This window comes from Oryctolagus cuniculus, chromosome 7 (genome assembly GCF_964237555.1).
Source record: "Oryctolagus cuniculus chromosome 7, mOryCun1.1, whole genome shotgun sequence".
Taxonomy (NCBI): domain Eukaryota; kingdom Metazoa; phylum Chordata; class Mammalia; order Lagomorpha; family Leporidae; genus Oryctolagus; species Oryctolagus cuniculus.
In genome coordinates, this window is record NC_091438.1 from 54,663,236 (window position 1) to 54,682,773 (window position 19,538).

A 19,538-nucleotide genomic window follows, 5' to 3' on the forward strand; every position below is an offset into this window, starting at 1 on the left:
CTGAGAGTCCATAACTGAGAATTCGCTGATGCAATCCTGAAGAAAATTCCAGCAGATTTTACAGACACATATCAGAGAATAAATCTTTGGTGGATATTGTTTCTATTTATTTCTGCCAAGGCGACTGAATACCTGAACGCCTTCTCATCAGAGGGTTAGCACAGATGGCAATTTCTTTTTCCTATTTCTCTCTTTCTTATGTTTTCTTTTTTTTTTTTTGACAGATGTGCTTTTTGGTCTTCCTCCTCCTCATCTGATAGAATCTGAATGCCTGGTGCTTCAAGATCTCTTTCCATTTTCTAAATATTTATTTGCTGTAGAATTTATTTTCTCTCTCAGTTCTGTTTGCCTCCTCTTGGCCTCGTGCTTGCTTTCTGTAGGAAGTGATGATCTCTCTGAGTGATTTGCATTTAAGCTTTCTGCCGATACATATGTGACCGCAGGGACATGATTTAATGCAACAGGAACCTGCTGGCCACACTCGGCCAGACGTGCCCCTCTCCCTCGACGGCAGCGGAGGTCGCCGTCAAGTCACCTTGTTTGCAATAGCCTTTTGTGTGCTGTGGAGGTGCAGCGCTTTTCTGTGAGTAAATTCTACTGGAGTCTCAGGACAGCCAGAAGGAGCTCAGGGTGGAGTTGTTACACCTTCTTGTCCTTCCATCAGTTAGTACGTGAACGTGGGCAATGGTTCCAAAATCTGTTTTGATGGGTTTGCCTGCTTATTTGAATTTTTCTTATTTATTTATTTTTATTTTTATTTATTTATTTATTTTTTTAACAGGCAGAGTGGACAGTGAGAGAGAGAGACAGAGAGAAAGGTCTTCCTTTGCCTTTGGTTCACCCTCCAACGGCCGCCGCAGCCGGCGCGCTGCGGCCGGCGCACCGCGCTGATCCGATGGCAGGAGCCAGGAGCCAGGTGCTTCTCCTGGTCTCCCATGCGGGTGCAGGGCCCAAGCACCTGGGCCATCCTCCACTGCACTCCCTGGCCACAGCAGAGAGCTGGCCTGGAAGAGGGGCAACCGGGACAGAATCCGGCGCCCCAACCGGGACTAGAACCCGGTGTGCCGGCGCCGCTAGGCGGAGGATTGGCCTAGTGAGCCGCGGCGCCGGCCCTTATTTGAATTTTTCATCCCCAACAAATTGGTTTGGTTCCTCTTTGAAAGAAACTGCTTTTGGTCCAAATATTTCTCTTCAGGGTTTAACTGATGCTACTAACCACACCAGTTACTGAAGTTCAATGTGCTGAGATCCAGTATGAACAGTCCTGAGGGGTGGGGAGGAGAGCGGAGGGAATGCCACGGTGAGTCTTTAGCCAGCTGCAGGTTGGGGGCTGAATGGTCAAGAGTCTAAGTTAGAAGTAGAAAGAGTTATCAAGGTAACTGGGGGGTGGGGCTTGGAGCAGTGCTGTGGAGTAGTAGGTTAAGCATCCACCTGCAGTGCCGGCATCCCATATGGGCACCAGTTTGAGTCCCGGCTGCTCCACTTCCAATCCAGCTCCCTGCTGATAGCCTGGAAAAGCAGAGGAAGAGGGGAGAACCGAAATAAGCTCTTGGTTCAGCTCTGGCTTTTTGTGGCCATTTGGGGAGTGAACCAGCAGATGGGAGACCTCTCTGTCTGGCTCTCCCTCTCTATGTAACTATGCCTCTCTAGTAAATAAATAAATCTTAAAAACAAAAAAGGTAATGGGAGTCAGAGTGGGAGGTAGCATTATTAAAGCAGGACACAGGACAGGGGAAACCTAGAGCGACCTGAGGTCTAGCAGAGTAGAAGCAAGAGCAGGCAGACACCTGGAAGACCACTGCTGTTTGGGTGAGGCTTGAAGCTCACGCTTTGAACCACTGACCTGGGGATCCCCCTGCCCCATCCTTTTTCTTAGAAGTAGTGAAGACAAGCTCTCCACAAGGAGCAGGGCTGCCAGCTCTTCTTCCTGTCAGGGGAGGAGTTCTTGGAGGTAGGGAGGGCTAACCATGGAGGTGGGGACTGGGAAAGAGAGAGCAAGGGATTCTGATGGAGCCCACGGCTGCTTTAGGCTGGCTGGGGCAACCCTCTAGCCTCTCCACTCCCTCACCTCCTTTCCATGTTCATTCTTCAAATACTCCCAACCCTCTTCTCCCCTCTGCTCACCCTTCTACCCCAACTCTACAACCAAGCTGCAGGATGTCTTTTTCACACTCCCCACCCCTTTTTTGAGGATGCATTTGTGTGAGTGTGTATCAGCAGATAAAAATATTCTTGTAAATTTTCAGCCTTTGTCTCAAGTGTTTGCAGCACTCACCTCTGTTAGAGCAAGCATTGCAGTGCACGGTGAGTCTTTTAGGGATCCGTAGCCATCTCTAGGCTTAGAGTGTTTGGAGATCAGTTTTTTTGTTTTTTTTTTTTCAGTCATCTCAGTAATCCCTGAGTCAGTGATGTTCCAAGAATAAATTTTACTAGGCTCTTAGAAACTTCTGCATAGTCCCAGAATTCTTACAAAAGCTTTATACTCATACTTGTGGTAGTTAAGGAATGTGGAATTTCATGAAATGGCAAGAAATTAATCTCAAGAATAAATCATGGGCTCATTATTCTCAGGACTATAGAATTTATTGGGAAAAATCACCACCACCATCCCCTCCAATCTAAGGCTTGAATGTGAGCATCTTTGCCAGATACCTGCCTAGGCATACCAAGACACAGCATTCCCAGGCCTACATGGTCTCATACCTACTAAACAGATGGAAGGTTGGGGCCAGAGTCAAGGACAGGCTTGAGTCGATTTCAGTAGTTCTCTCAAGGGATCAGATCTGAAAGAGAAAGGGAGAGAGGGAGAGAGGACAAACTAGGATTCACCCATGAAGGTAAGTCCTTCTAAGAAGTTTAAAATACTCCTTGATTGAGGATACTTTACACAGTAAGGTGAATGTCCTGCTTAGGGTTCATTTCTAGAGAAATCTTTGCTGCCACTAGGGGGCACTATTATAAGTAGAAGTGAGTTGGAATGAAAGCAGTTTTGCCCCACCCCCCGCCCCCTTTGCTCCCTCCATTTTCTCTGTTTCCTGCTCTCCTCCTCTGCCCTCCCCACCCCTGTGGTGCCGAGGTCTGCGCCTGGGCTGTTGAATGCCAGCCCATTCCACCTCCATGGGATTAGATGGTATCACAATTATCTGTCTACATCATATCTACGAAGTAGTAACCCGACCTCCACTGACTGGCTTTCCACTCTCTCTACATCACTTAAAAAGATGATTGTTCGGTGTGCATCTGGGCCATGTCTCTCCCTTTCATCTTGTTTTAGATTACAAGGCTTTTGAAGAAGCAGCGGAACACTTCCAGCCCTACATCAAATTCTTTGCCACCTTCGACAAAGGGGTAAGTACCTATGAAACCCCAAGCCGAACATTTTTCTCAGCATGCAGGATTAAACTTGGAACTTCCCAATTTTTCTTTCTTTTCTTTGATCTACATTCACCATCCTCACTTGCCCCTTTCTCTGGAACTGCTGAAAGTATGCTGATGAATCACTTACACACGAGTACGAAGATGGCTAATCTGAGGACGTAAGGGTCTTTCTAACAGAAAGTGATGAGTCACCTCTTATCTTGCTGTGTGCTGAGAATGGGGAGCTGTGAGCCCACAGTGTGCTTGGGCCCTGAGTCATGCATTCTTTTTTCTCAAGAGATACCTTTGCCCTTCCTGGGGGTGGCTACTTCCCCTTCCACCGCATGACCCTCTGCTGCCCTGGCACTATAGAAAGGTGCCAGGTTTCCAGGAGATTTCACTAAAGTGCACATTTAAAATCCAATTACTCTTTATGTTCTGAATGTGGCAAGCAATTTCATAAGCCAAAGAACAGGATAGGCAGAGAGACCCTGCAGCAATGCATAATTCATTTGAAGTCTTTGGCGTCAGAGTACTGTACTCTGGCTCCTGTTACTACTACGATGGCTCTTCTTTTACGGAGTGCTTTTCCTACGTTGGGTACAATTTGATATATTGCATCTTTGTTATCTATAATCCTTTAAACAACTTTGTAAGGTAAGAACTCCCATTTCTCAGAGAGAAAGTAGATTTGGAAAATTTGGAATAATATCCAAGGTCTTCCGTAAATCAAAGATAGCATTGAGGTCCCGATATAGGACATTTAGCCCAAATCTGTGCACTTCCCTCTATACCATACCATTGCATAGAAGACCTGCTGTTGAGATTTAGAGCACACACACATTACACACAGAAATGCACACCCCACTGAAACCCCTAAATGATCATCTTTTCCAGAAACAAATGAATCTACCCTTGATCAAATTAAAGTGCAAATTAATCAGAGAGTGGGCTATTGAAGAGTAAGGCAGTGGTGTGCAGGGCGCCTGGGCTGCTAGACTGTGATGAAGTCACGTGTTCTGTGAAAAATGAGAGGAAGCCATGGGTGCTGATGCAGAGCCAGGGCATGATGGAAAGACATCCTGAACCCCTCCTGTGGACATAGCCTGTGTTTTCAAGCCTAAACCCGAAGCAAGGTCTATAAGCTCAGTACCATAAGCTAACCTTGCAAGTTGACCCTAGTTGGCTGGATTAGAATTGGGAGAGATTTTGAGCAAAAGTGTGGGACAGAACAACAGCGATCACCTACCAAAAGATAGTCGTGGCCAACCACGAAGTGTTCTGTGTTGAGAGGGCTCCACAGGGTTTCTCACTTCATCCTCTCAACACTCCTGTAGGAGAGGAATTAGCATTCTCATTCCGCAGAGAAATGAAGTGACTTGCCCGCAGTCACACAGGTAATGATTAGTGAATCTTGGTGTAATTGCAGGTCAGCCTGACTTCAAAGTCAATGCTGTGTGCTACCGTGCTCCAGAACAAGAAGCAATTTGGTAAAATGCAACAAATGTTAGCCAGCTGTGATTACTGTCGCTAGTAAACAGGCAGTCATCTAAGCCCAGGAGGAGGGGAGGTCGGGATAGGATATTATTTAAAAAGAGAGATACAGAGAAGCCTTAGTTCTCAGAAGGGATGTCCAACTCTGAGTTCAGTAGTATCTGGAGTGCCTCCCAATCCAACCACGTGGTCATGCCTTCATTTGTGTGGACCTATTCAGCTTTTGATAGCATGGTCCATTTTTTTAAAAAAAGATTTCTTTCTGAAAATCAGAGTTACAGAAAGAGAGAGAAATAGAGAGAGAGAAAGAAAGAGTGGGAGAGAGAGAGAGAGAACAAGCTTCAGTCACTGGCTCATTCCCCAGGTGGCCACAATGGCTGGGGTTGGGCCAGGCTGAAGCCAGCAGTCAGATGCTTCATCTGGGTCTCCCCAAGTTGGTGCAAGGGCCCAAACACTTGGATAATCTTCTGCCGCATTTCCCAGGTCATTAGCAGGAAGCTGGATTGGAAATGGTGCAGTCAGGACATGAACTGGCATCCATGTGGGATGCTGGAATAGCACGCAGCAGCTTAACCTGCTACGCCACAGCACCATACCCAGCATAATCCATTCTTATGTAACTGCAGTGCCCATGAACCAGGTCTGTTCCTAGAACATGACCTTGGCTACCGTAGGCCACCATTACCACCACCACCACACACACACACACACATGCACACCCTCCTGCTTGCCTTAACAGTCATTCTAATGAGCTCCTTCTGGTCTTCAGGGAGCCTGAATGAGAGCAGACTGCAGTGAAGGGGGTTGGTGGCAAATGTATGGGAACGCTTATCAAAGGAATGGAAACAGCTCAGTAAAACGTGTGCAGCATCAATGCAGGGTCTGTAGACACGTGTGCAGGGCTGGCATTGCGGCACAGCGGGGTAAGCTACCACCTGCAATGCCAGCATCCCATACAAGAGCCAGTTTGCAACACAGCTGCTCCGTTTCTGATCCACTCCCTGCTAACGCACCTGGGAAAGCAGAGGAAGACAGTACAAGTGCTGGGGCCCTTGAACCCATGTGGGAGACCAGGATGGAGTTTTAAGTTACTGACCTGGGCTTGGCTCAGTACCAGCCATTATAGCCGTTTGAGGAGTAAAGCAACAGATGGAAGATTGCTTCTCTCTCTCTCTCCCTCCCTCCCTCCCTTCCTCCCTCTAACTCTACCTACTTTTAAATAAATAAACAAATATTTTTTTTAAGAAACACCAGGAACATGTGCATGCTTCCTTATTTACACTGTCAGGGAGGAGTTACCTTTTGAATAAGAAGTGTAAAATGGTTCTTATCTCAATCAAGAGAGGATTCAATGAAGTGTGAAATCTAAAACCCTTGGCAACAGCGCCTAGCACACCATAGGCTCCCCGTGTGCTTCTTCTCATCACTGTTTCTATTCCTTCACTTGCCATTTCAGAGCAGCACAGTTTCCTGAGTCTAGAGCATACAGTAACAGCACGAACAACCAGAATCCAATGTCATTCTCAAGTCTGTTCTACTGCAGGTCCAGCTTTGCAGAAAACGGCGAGTGAACCCAGGCACTGGGTGTGTGTTTGCTGCTCCCTGTCCCCAGTTCCCTGCCTCGTCACTCCATCGACACCACGCCCTGCCTAAGAGAAGAGAGGGGAAAAGAATAAGAAAAATTCCACACCCACCTCTCTTAAAACAAAACTAATATGAGAGCAACGTCTCCCTTGATTGACTGTGGCTCTTAACCTGGCCTCTTTGCCTTAGCTCTGATGGGATGCTGGGATTTCTGTCCCTGAAACACTGTGAGAGGTGTCTTTAGAAATACAGTGACCTGGCAGTAACAGCCATTGATGGCAAAAACCATACGAAGCCAGCAGAATGACCCTCCTCATGAAAGAGCTTGTGTGACACTCATAGCCCCAGGCCCCTGGCTCGCTGCACACCATGGATTACCACCACAAGGCATCAGCCCTTATCTGATCCCTCTCTGGTTTCAAGGGAACCACTGTTCATTCCTGTGCTGTCTGGATCGCAGCTCTGAACTAGAAAAGAATGGTGTTTGGTTTTCTCTAGAGCTTGCACATTCCAGGCCTCTCACATCACTCCGCAAAGAGAGGACCTGATTTCAGTGCTTATGCAGGCGAACGTAGCAACACACACACAGTGTGGCTGCTTGAATCAAGAGGGAAGAATGTCTTCTGGCCTGTGGGCTGGCTCCCTCAGCGTTGTGTCTGTTATAGAGTGAGCATGCTGGAGGCATCCAGATGTTAGTGCTGAGAATCCTGCATCCAAGGAAGCTGCTCCCTGGAGACCAAAGCAGGACGGTTGGTCACCTTAGGACTGGGAGCAAATGGGGCAGCTCCCAGAGCCTGACAAGCCACCAAGCAAGCCCAGTACTGAGGGATTTAACCCTAGGGCCAGTGCTTCAACCCAGTAGGGTTTATGAACTGATCAAGCACAGATTAACAGATTGTCTTCTGAATCTGTGTACCTGCGTGCTGTTAGGGTTGCCATCAATTGCCTGTTCCAGCAAAATTGGTTCAATAAAATCCACCCAAAGCAGGTCGGGAGACTTGCTACGCTGGCATTCCTGTGATCCTCCAGGTCTGGCAGGTGTGTGAGGGATCTTCAGAATGCTCACGGGGTCTCTGCTGATAGGACCCCAGCAGCAGGTGCTCAGTGATTCTCAAGGCAGTGCATGCCATCCTCACGATCAAATTAGTAAGCCTTTATCCTTTTGTAGGAAAATAGAATTATCTTTTAATCCATTTTTCTATGCACTGCTAAAAATGTTTACTTATTTATTTTCATCTACTGCAAAAGCAGAATGAGAGTGAGAGTGAGAGTGAGAGTGAGAGAGAGAGAGAGAGAGAGAGAGATCGAGATCCTTTATCTTCTGTTTTACTCTCCAAATGCCTGCAATAGCCAGGACAGGGCTAGGCTGCAGCCAGGAGCCTAGAACTCTGTTTGGGTCTCCCATGTGGATGGTAGGTGCACTAACACTTGAGATCTTCCGCTGCCTCCCAGGGTGCAGCAACAGGAAGCTGGATCAGAAACAGGGTAGCTGGTGCTCATATTGGCATTCTGATATGGGATGTGGGCGTACCCAAGTGGCGGCTTAAGCGCTGTGCTATTAGCCTGCCTCCTCCACACACACACACACACACACTTTGCAGTTCCCTTATACAGTAGAGAGAAGGTGATTGTACAGTTACATTTCCCTCTTTCCATTCCAACTGCCCCGGCCTATGCTTGATCCTCATTGGCCACATAAGGCTTTTCTCCCTCTCTCTCCTTTGAGCACAAAAGGAGACTGGTCCATTGCAGGCCATAGATGGCAACTTGTTGTCACTTCAGTATTGAAGTTAGAACTGTACATGTGCCTCCATGCCTTTGCAGAGAACACAACGTGCACCTCTTAGATGCACAGGCCATTGTTCTTTTAGACTAGCCTCAAGGGAACGTCTGTCTGATTTCTCACTGCTACAGGTTGCAAAGAAACTGTCTTTGAAGATGAATGAAGTCGATTTCTATGAGCCCTTTATGGATGAGCCCACTCCCATCCCCAACAAACCTTACACGGAAGAGGAGCTCGTGGAGTTTGTGAAGGAGCACCAGAGGTAATGGAGATGGCACTCAGGAGAGGGAGAATGGGGAAGAGACTCTCAGTGGTGACATCTCGGGCCCATCAACAGCAACAACTTAGGGTTCACGCCCAGCACAACAGTCACTGATACAGGGCAGGAGGCTGCTCTGGCTCCTGAATATAGACCTATCCGTGCAAGCAGAATTGGCCCACCTCCCTCCACTTGGTAAACTCTTCAGGGTCAGAGTAAGGAAGTAACATCCCACACCATTCATGAGAGCGATTTAGTGAAAGCCTTCGACGTACCAAGTGCTATGCTAGGTACTTTATGGAAGTTATTTTATCTCACCTCCAACGCTATGGCATAATTATTATTATCCCAATTTACAGATCAAGGAGTTGGGTCCAGCGTAGTTGAGTAATCACAGAGCTTCTGGGAGAGGAATATTTGATGCCACTCGGAATAGCCTTAGCAGAGTCATTACGTTTTTTCCTGTAAAGGGCCAGGTAGTAAATCTTTCAGGCTTCGTGGGCTAGCTGGTATCCATTGTGACACCTCAGCTGTGCAGTTGTCCCGTGAAAGCAGCCATAGACCCTATGAAAGTAAATGGGTGTGTTTGCATCACAATACAAGTGTGTTTACAAAAACAAGAAGCATCGGCTGGAGTTAGTCCACCAGCTGTGGCTTGCTAACCTCTGCTCCTGAGGGAAGGACAGCAGGGGAACGTGGGACGTGGTAGTGGGCTCACTGCCTCGGCCATCCACCCTCCCCATGTGTACACAGGTGCGTCCATTGCCCCTGCACCACCACGATCTTCCACCTGGAGCAAATGTTAACACGCCTGGCACCATGCCAACAGTGGGAAGACGCAAACCATGCACAAAATACCAGAGTGTTTCAAAAAGATACTTTTATACATTTGAGAGGGCGGAGAGAGAGAGAGAGAGAGAGAGAGAGACTGAGACTGACTACCTCCATCTGCTGATTCACTCCCCAAATTCCTGCTAGGGGAGGCCAAAGAGCCAGGATTGGACCCAGGAACTCAATCCAGAACTCCCATGTGGGTGGCAGGGACCCGATCACATGAGCCATCATCACCTCTGGGTCCGCACTGACAAGGAGTTAGAGTCAGGATCAGGAGAAGGGTATCAAATTCATTACCAGAGGGAGAGAACCACACTGCGCAAGGTACCACAGAGTGAGGACCAGCACTGCACACGGTACCACAGGGTAGGACCACACTGCACATGGTACCACAGGGTGAGACCAGCACTGCACACGGTACCACAGGGTGAGGACCACACTGCACACGGTACCACAGGGTAGGACCACACTGCACATGGTACCACAGGGTGAGGACCAGCATAGCACACAGTACCACAGGGTAAGGACCACACTGCACACAGTACCACAGGGAGAGGACCACACTGCACACGGTACCACAGGGTGAGGAACAGCACTGCACACAGTACCACAGGGGCCAGGAACCACACTGCACACAGTACCACAGGGTGAGGACCAGCACTGCACACAGTACCACAGGGGCCAGGGACCACACTGCACACAGTACCACAGGGGCCAGAGACCACACTGCACACGGTACCACAGGGTGGGGACCACACTGCACATGGTACCGCAGGGGCCAGGAACCACACTGCACACGGGACCACATGGTGAGGACAGGCACTGCACACGGTACCACAGGGTGAGGACCACACTGCACATGGTACCACAGGGTGAGGACCAGCATAGCACACAGTACCACAGGGAGAGGACCACACTGCACACGGTACCACAGGGAGAGGACCACACTGCACACAGTACCACAGGGGCCAGGGACCACACTGCACACAGTACCACAGGGGCCAGGGACCACACTGCACACAGTACCACAGGGTGGGGACCACACTGCACATGGTACCGCAGGGGCCAGGAACCACACTGCACACAGTACCACAGGGTGAGGACCAGCACTGCACACAGTACCACAGGGGCCAGGGACCACACTGCACACAGTACCACAGGGGCCAGAGACCACACTGCACACGGTACCACAGGGTGGGGACCACACTGCACATGGTACCGCAGGGGCCAGGAACCACACTGCACACGGGACCACATGGTGAGGACAGGCACTGCACACGGTACCACAGGGTGAGGACCACACTGCACATGGTACCACAGGGTGAGGACCAGCATAGCACACAGTACCACAGGGAGAGGACCACACTGCACATGGTACCACAGGGAGAGGACCACACTGCACACAGTACCACAGGGGCCAGGGACCACACTGCACACAGTACCACAGGGCCAGGGACCACACTGCACACGGTACCACAGGGTGAGGAACAGCACTGCACACGGTACCACAGGGGCCAGGGACCACACTGCACACAGTACCACAGGGGCCAGAGACCACACTGCACACAGTACCACAGGGGCCAGAGACCACACTGCACACGGTACCACAGGGGCCAGGGACCACACTGCACACGGTACCATAGGGGCCAGGGACCACACTGCACACGGTACCACAGGGTGAGGACCAGTACTGCACACAGTACCACAGGGGCTAGGGACCACACTGCACACAATATAACAGGGTGAGGACCAGCACTGCACATGGTATCACAGGGGTCAGGGACCACACTGCACACAGTACCACAGGGTGAGGACCACATTGCACAAGGTACCACAGAGGCCAGGGACAGCAGAATACACTGTACCAAAGGGGCCAGGGACCACACTGCACACGGTACCATAGGGTGAAGACCAGCACTGCACACAGTACCAAAGGGTGAGGACCAGCACTGCACACAGTACCACAGGGTGAGGACCAGCACTGCACACGGTACCACAGGATGAGAACCAGCATTGCACAAGGTACCACAGGGGCCAGGGACCACACTGCACACAGTACCACAGGGGCCAGGGACCACACTGCACACGATACCACAGGGTGAGGACCACACTACACAAGGTACCACAGGGTGAGGACCACACTGCACACGGTACCACAGGGTGAGGACCAGCATTGCACACAGTACCACAGGGGCTAGGGACCACACTGCACATGGTACCACAGGGGCCAGGGACCACACTGCACATAGTACCACAGGGGCTGGGGACCACACTGCACACAGTTCCACAGGGGCCAGGGACCACACTGCACATGGTACCACAGGGTGAGGACCACACTGCACACAGTTCCACAGGGTGAGGACCACACTGCACATGGTACCAAAGGGTGAGGAACAGCACTGCACATGGTACCACAGGGACTGGGGACCACACTGCACACGGTACCACAGGGGCCAGGGACCACACTGCACACGGTACCACAGGGGCCAGGGACCACACTGCACACAGTACCACAGGGGCCAGAGACCACACTGCACATGGTACCACAGGGGCCAGGGACCACACTGCACACAGTACTACAGGGGCCAGAGACCACACTGCACACGGTACCACAGGGTGAGGACCACACTGCACACAGTTCCACAGGGGCCAGGGACCACACTGCACACGGTACCACAGGGGCTAGGGACCACACTGCACATGGTACCACAGGGTGAGGACTAGCACTGCACATGGTACCAGAGGGGCTGGGGACCACATTGTACACAGTACCACAGGGGCCAGGGACCACACTGCACACGGTACCACAGGGTAAGGACCACACTGCACACGGGACCACAGGGGCTAGGGACCACACTGTACACAGTACCACAGGGGCCAGGGACTACACTGCACACGGTACCACAGGGTTAGGATCAGCACTGCGCATGTTACCACAGGGGCTAGGGACCACACTGCACACGGGACCACATGGTGAGGACAGGCACTGCACACGGTACCACAGGGGCCAGAGACCACACTGCACACAGTACCACAGGGTGAGGACCACACTGCACACAGTTCTACAGGGGCCAGGAATCACACTGCACACAGTACCACAAGGGCCAGGAACCACACGGCATACAGTTCCACAGGGGCCAGGGACCACACTGCACACGGTACCACAGGGTTAAGACCACACTGCACATGTTACCACAGGGGCTAGGGACCACACTGCACACGGTACCACAGGGGTAGGGATCAGCACTGCACACGGTACCACAGGGTAGAACTTGGGTGTGTTCACTGGCATCCTTTCATTTTGGTGGCAAAAAAAGAAAACCCACACATAATTTTTTCCTAATACTCGTTTTCCATGAACTTTGTAAGGAGCCCTCCTGTGCCTCCCACCTGCAGCCCCCAGGATTCCTCCTTGGCTCTTGTGGGATGACCCTGATGAGAAGACAAAAGCCACTCTAGGAAAACCCATTTTCTCTAGACCTCCCATTTTCTGTCTCCCATTTCCTTATTGCTGGCTTGCTCCATGATGTCAGGAGGGGCTCCTGTGTGTGGGGAAGGACGTGGCGTCTTGTCCCAGCAATGAGCTGACCCCATGGCCTCTGACCAACCATAATGGACTTTGTGCCCCTTGGAGCAAACAGGCCTCTTCAGGGCTGAGTAGTTTGGGCCCAGCATGTCTGACACAGCAGGCTAGAACAGTTCTTCCTGCAGCGAGGTGGTTTGCCTGGGCTCATGATGCTCGTGCAAAGTAGCCAGCATTTCTGTGCTTTTCATGGTGAGGAGGCTGACGCACCTGCCAAGGCCATCCCAACTCAAGGAAGCCTCCTTTTGTTTTTTTTTGTTTTTTTTCAGACCCACTCTACGCCGGCTGCGCCCGGAGGATATGTTTGAGACCTGGGTAAGGAAGTTGCAGACGCTTCCCTGTGGTAGAGATGAGGATATTCCCCCGAGGAGTGCTTGCTTGGTTAGATCCCCCTACTCAGGCACAGTCTTACTCGGCTGGGACAGACGTCCCGATGGTGGCCTACTTAAAACATGGACAGCACCGTGCTCCATCAACCCAGCCAGTTGTGGATTCAGTGTTCAACTCTTTGGTGCAACTGGGCAGGCAATGCTCTCTGTCTGCGTTCATTTCCCAAGTCCCTATTGGCTTCCATTCCTGGGCCACCAGAGCCCCTAGGAAACAGAGTGGCGGGAGCTCAGGCCATGAAGTCACAGAAACTCGAGTTCCGGTCCAGAACCTGTTGCTGAGTACCTTTGCGTCCTACGCCAAGTCGTGTGGTCTTTCAAAGCTTTAGTTGCCTCATCTAAAAAGGGATGTTTTTTATAAGGATGTGTGACATAAAGAGTTCACAACATGACTCATGAATAGTAACCACTTTTTTTTTAAAGATTTATTTATTTATTTGAAAGAGTTACACAGAGAGAGAAGGAGAGGCAGAGAGAAAGAGAGAGGTCTTCCATCCACTGGTTTACACCTCAATTGGCCACAACAGCAGGAGCTGTGCCGATCCGAAACCAGGAGCCAGAAGCTTCTTCCAGGTCTCCCACATGGGTTCAGGGGCCCGAGGACTTGGGCCATCTTCTCCTGCTTTCCCAGGCCACAGCAGGGAGCTGGATAGGAAGAGGAGTAGCTGGGACTTGAACTGGCACCCGTATGGGATGCCAGCACTGTGGATGGTGGCTTTACCTGCTGTGCCACAGCACCGGCTCTGTAACCACTTTTTAAAATCTCAGCTCAAGGTAGTGGAAGTGGCTGAGACAGCTTGCTCTGCATTATGGAAAAAGATGCCAGGTGGCTCAAACTGGTATGAGAAAAAGAGCCTTGGAGATAACCACTCCCGCCCTGCTGCAGCTTTACACAGAACTCCATAAACAACACAGCCAAAGCGTGTGGGACACTTCCCAGAGCATTTCACATGTCTTGTTCCATAGACCTGCTCACAGCTCTAGAAAACAATGTCCCATGAGCAAGTGCGGTTTTAGCCCCATTAAATACATGCAGGTGACAATCATATAAATAGATTACTCACTCAAGAACCCATTACTATCAAGTATTGATTTTTTGGACTTTTTTTAAAAAAAGATTTTATTTATTTGAGAGGCAGAGTTACAGACAGAGAGAGAGAAAGGTCTTCCATCCACTCATTCACTCCTCAGATGGCCACAATGGCAGGAGCTGAGCCCATCCAAAGCCAGGAGCCAGGAGCTTCTTCCAGGTCTCCCACACTTGGGCCATCTCCTACTGCCTTCTAGGCCACAGCAGACAGCTGGATTGGAAGAGGAGCAGCTGGGACTTGAACAAGCGCCCATATGGAATGCTGGCCCTGCAGGTGAAGGCTTTGCCTACTGGGCCACAGTGCCAGCCCAATTTTAGGCCTTAAATTAAAGCTGTTTGGAGGCAGGTCTCACAGCCTCTCCAGTATCCATGTCCCCACCAGGAACCATTTTGGGTAGGGGAGTGGGGAGAAAGGGATTAACATGGAAAGGAATCAGAACCAGCGATGACCTGACACTGGCTGTTTGACTGCAGTGTGACTTCTCTGGATATCTGAAGGAGAGCGAACTTTTTTTTTTTTTTATATGACAGGTAGAGTCATAGACAGTGAGAGAGAGACAGAGAGAAAGGTCTTCCTTCTGTTGGTTCACTCCCCAAATGGCCACCACAGCTGGCATGCTGTGCCGATCTGAAGCCAGGAGCCAGGTGCTTCCTCCTGGTCTCCCATGCGGGTGCAGGGCCCAAGCACTTGGGCCATCCTCCACTGCCTTCCCAGGCCACAGCAGAGAGCTGGACTGGAAGAGAAGCAACCGGGACTAGAACCCAGAGCCCATATGGGATGCTGGCGCCACAGACGAAGGATCCAACCAAGTGAGCCACAGTGCCGGCCTGGAAAGCGAACATTTCACAACACAGTGAAGGACAAGCAGTCTAGGCATGAGGGGTGGGCCCAACATGGCAGAGACCTGTTTTCCTGACATTCATCTCCTCAAGATATCAACATTTGAAAGTTCTTTTTTACTGGATTTGAAAAGAACAATAACAAAATGGTACAACAGTGGTTTAAAACTAATACTCCTTTTTAAAGTTGTTTTTGCTTTAGTATAAAATAATTCCAGACCTAGAAAAATAGTGAAAAGAATTCCATGAACTCTTCACCAGGATTACCTAAATGTTAACAGATTACCCCTTTCTCTTTGTCATGTTCTCTATCTGCATATATTTATATTCTTTAAAATGATTTATTTATTTGAAAGGCAGAGTTACAGATAGATAGGAAGAGACAGAGAGATCTTCCTTCCACTGGTTCACTCCCCAAATCCCCAAGTCCTGCAACAGCCAGGACTGAGTCAGACCAAAGCCAGGACTCAGGAACTCCATCCAGGTCTCCCACATGGGTGCAGGGGCCCAAGGACTTGGCCTATCTTCCGCTGCTTTCCCAGATGTATTAGGAGGGAGCCAGATTGGAAGTGGAGCAGCCAGGATGTGAAGCAGAGCCCATATCAGGTGCCAGCACTGCAGGCAGCATCTTAACCCACTGTGCCAATATTTTTAATTAAAAAAAATTTTATAACAATTATATATATATATATATATATATGGAACTATTTGAGAGTAGGGGCAGTCACAATTCCCCTTACCCACAAATACTTCAAGTGTTTTCTAAAAACAAGGACTTTCTCTCATAGTCACACTTACCACAATCAGGAAACTGTCATTGATGGAATTCCCCTTGGAGTCTCCATCCTCCATTCTGGCAAGCAGTCAACCAGAGTCCTTGGCAAGACTCATGGGGAGGGGAGTCTGCAGTCACTTCTAAAGGAACCCTTCCCCTCTTGTGACAGCCAAGCACTTGCGTGGTGCGGCCAGGGACTCCCCTACAAGCCCTGTGTCACTCCATTGCTCCGTAGGTGGAGAGCCTGCTGGTCTTAACTGCGTGTTTTCCTTTCTGTCTCTTCATTGACATGAGAACAAGCATTCAGCAGAGATGAAGGAAGCAGCACAAAATATTATCCACAGGGGCCGGCACCGTGGCTCACTTGGTTAATCCTCTGCCTGCGGCGCCAGCATCCCATATGGGTGCTGGGTTCTAGTCCTGGTTGCTCCTCTTCCAGTCCAGCTCTCTGCTGTGGCCCGGGAAGGCAGTGGAGGATGGCCCAGATGCTTGGGCCCCTGTATCCGTATGGAAGACCAGGAGGAAGCACCTGGCTCCTGGCTTTGGATTGGCGCAGCGCCGGCCGTGGTGTCCATTTGGGGAGTGAACCAACGGAAGGAAGACCTTCTCTCTGTCTCTCTCTCTCTCACTGCCTGTAACTCTACCTGTCAAAAAAAAAAAAAAAAAAAACCTTCCATGGTAAACTCATCTGGTTGCTGGGTAATTGATAAGGTTCCTTTCTTCTTGGCATCCTTGATATTTTCTAATTTGCTTCAATGACTCTGTGAGATGTTTGAGCCCAGACTCTTTTTGAGTCAGTACACATTGGTAAGATGTGATTACATTGCGCTAAGCATAGAGCTTATAGTGTGAGTGTTGCTGTATTGTCTGGAGGAGCTTTGAGGAATGAAATGGTCTTAAGACATCAGGCTAGCCCGGTCTGCTCACAGCTATAATGCACAGGTGTACGAAGTGCGGGGGACTCCAGAGGAAGGCCATCGCCAAAGTCACTCAGAGATTTCCGGTTCCTTCCCGGATCTGGTACTTGGCCAGTTTGCATATGGGCCTTCCTGGTTCAACTTAAAAGCCACTGTTCCGTGTTTTCAGTGTTGCAACCCCTGGCAGGGTGGGCAATCAGCTCACGGAGCCCATTCTGCTGTGTGGTTGGTGGTGAGGAAGGAAAGGTGTGGACGCTGTGGTTGGCCTGTTCGTGTCCCCCATGTGTTGATGATGTTAGCAGGTGGGGCCTTTGCAACATGACTGGGCCTTGCCCTCAGGTTCGAGACCACTGTTCCTTGTAGAGTGGACTGTCGCACCCCTTCCACTGTGAGGAACAGCTAGGAAGTGCCCTCTGTGGACCAGAAAGTGTGCCTTCCCCAGACATGGCCTGTGCCATGGGCTTTGATCTTGAACTTCCTATGGCCCTAGAACTTGAGAAATAAGTTTCCATTGGTTATAAGACAATGAGTGTGTGGTTTTTTTTGTTAGGGGAGCCCTAATGGACCAAGGCAACCGGGCTTTGGTGCCAGGCAGAACTGACTTGAATCCTACTTAATGGCACTACCAGCTCTGTGGCCTTAGGAAAGTCATCGCATTCTTTTGGAATAACACTTTCATTTGAGATTTAGAGATAATGTCCTTACAAAGCACTTACACAGAAAAGGAGCAAGTGACAGATACTTGGCACCGTTTTCATCCTTGCTGTTCACTTAAGGCATTATCCATTCCCTTGGAGAACCTGCCATCTAGCTGAGAAAAAGAAGATTCTAGCTGTAAAAAAGAGCTTTCCAAGGCAATGGGATCGGACGACCAAATGAGTGATGGGGTTTACAGAGGCTGTGGGTTCCGAGAAAGCTCTCGAGTTGGCTCCAGGACTTTGGCTTGCTCAGTGCCGTGATCAGCACAGCTGTTCCTCGCGCCTGTGGACACGGTCTCGCTGGGTAACCCCAGCTCCTGGCTTGCCCTTGCTTTCTTGCTCTGTGAGTTTCTGATGGAAAATGCCGGGCAGCTAGTATGTGCCGGCTTCTTTGCAGGTCTGTGTGCTCAGTCGTTGAGACACACACAGGGAGGGGCTCTGGCCTCTGGCTATCGTTCTCCATCCGGGGTCCCTCTCAGGCCTGGGGCCACAGCCATTTTATAAGCAGCCTCTTAGAAAACAAATATGGATTCTGAATTGTAAAAACCAATTTCCAAATGCATTCTAGAAGGGCACACAGAAATGAAGCGTGCCTCGCGGACTTCACAGCCCTCACTTCCAATTGATGGCAGGAGACAGAGACACAGAGCAGCCTAATGAGAACTGATGGAGGTGTGCTGTCTGGCAGTAATAGCAAATGTAAAACAGTGAAACCGCACACTCGCCTTCTGGCTGCTGTCGCATTTGTGTAATAAACCCGTGTGCGCACACACACACACGCACACACACACTCACAGAAATTCAATTCCCCAGACATTCTGACCAAGGCAGTGTCTACTCTCTTGTTTTTAATAATAATGTTTTCCATTTAATCTCTCTTAGAATTTTTGGAGGTTTTGTCCATCCCCAACTCAAAGGCAAAAAAAAAAAAAAAAAAGAAGAAGAAGAAAAATTAGCATTTAGATAGAATTGCTCCAGCATTAAAATCAACTGAAGTGTAAGCTGAGATCAGGGGAGGGTGGAGATGCCTGGAGTTTTTCTTTTTCTTTTCTTTTTTTTTTTTTCCTGTATGGTGCTTCTGTGATGACATTCAGGGTGTCCAGCAAATACCTCTCTCCTTGTCAGCCATGATCAGTATTCACTCGGCTTTGTCCCTAGACACCTCACTCCCACACACACTCCTCTCCTCCCCAGAGGATCACATTTCTCATAATAGAGTCCCCACCAAGCTCCCCCTCCTCCCTTCCCAGGAATAATCAATGCACAGGAGACACAAGGCAGATGGTCCTTCCTGTCCAGGATGCAGAAGCATGAAATTGCCCCATGGATGTGAAATGTCCCTGGCTTCGTCCTTGCCTCATCCTCCGCACCCATGCCCACCTCTCCTCCCCAGACCCTTCTTGGAGCACCCCATGCTGGCAGAAATGACCTATTCTGATCCCACAAGGTTTTGGGGAAAAGCAGAAAGGACCAATGGACCCACCTGGAGGGCGGCCAGCAAGATGTCCTCTACCTACTGCCTGGGTGCTAGTTCTTCAATCAGTGGTGCTGCCAGTCTCACAGAGAAGTGCTACACCTGCACATCATTTTTTTAAAGATTAGTTGGGGCTGGCGCTATGCATAGTGGGCTAAGCCTCCGCCTGTAGCCCTGGCATCCCATATGCGTGCCCGTTCAAGTCCCAGCTTCTCCACTTCTGATCCAGCTCTCTGCTATGGCCTGGGAAAGCAGTAGAAGATGGCCCAAGTGCTTGGGCCCCTGCATGCATAGGAGACCCGGAAGAAGCTCCTGGCTCCTGGCTTCGGATCGGCCCAGCTACAAATGCTGTTGCAGCCATTTGGGGAGTGAACCTCGGGATGGAAGACCTTTCTCTCTGTCTCTCCCTCTCTCTGTTTTTAACTCTGCCTCTCAAATAAACAGATAAATCTTTAAAAAAATAA

At 50.0% G+C, this 19,538-nt stretch overlaps 1 protein-coding gene across 1 annotated transcript in view; it reads left to right on the forward strand.

Annotated features, from left to right (window-relative positions):
- CASQ2 (calsequestrin 2) overlaps positions 1-19,538 on the forward strand; it is a 71,843-nt gene that overhangs the window by 36,957 nt on the left and 15,348 nt on the right. Inside the window, 3 exon segments of the mRNA NM_001101691.1 lie at positions 3,275-3,348; positions 8,350-8,480; positions 13,164-13,209. Coding sequence (NP_001095161.1) covers positions 3,275-3,348; positions 8,350-8,480; positions 13,164-13,209 — 251 coding nt within the window.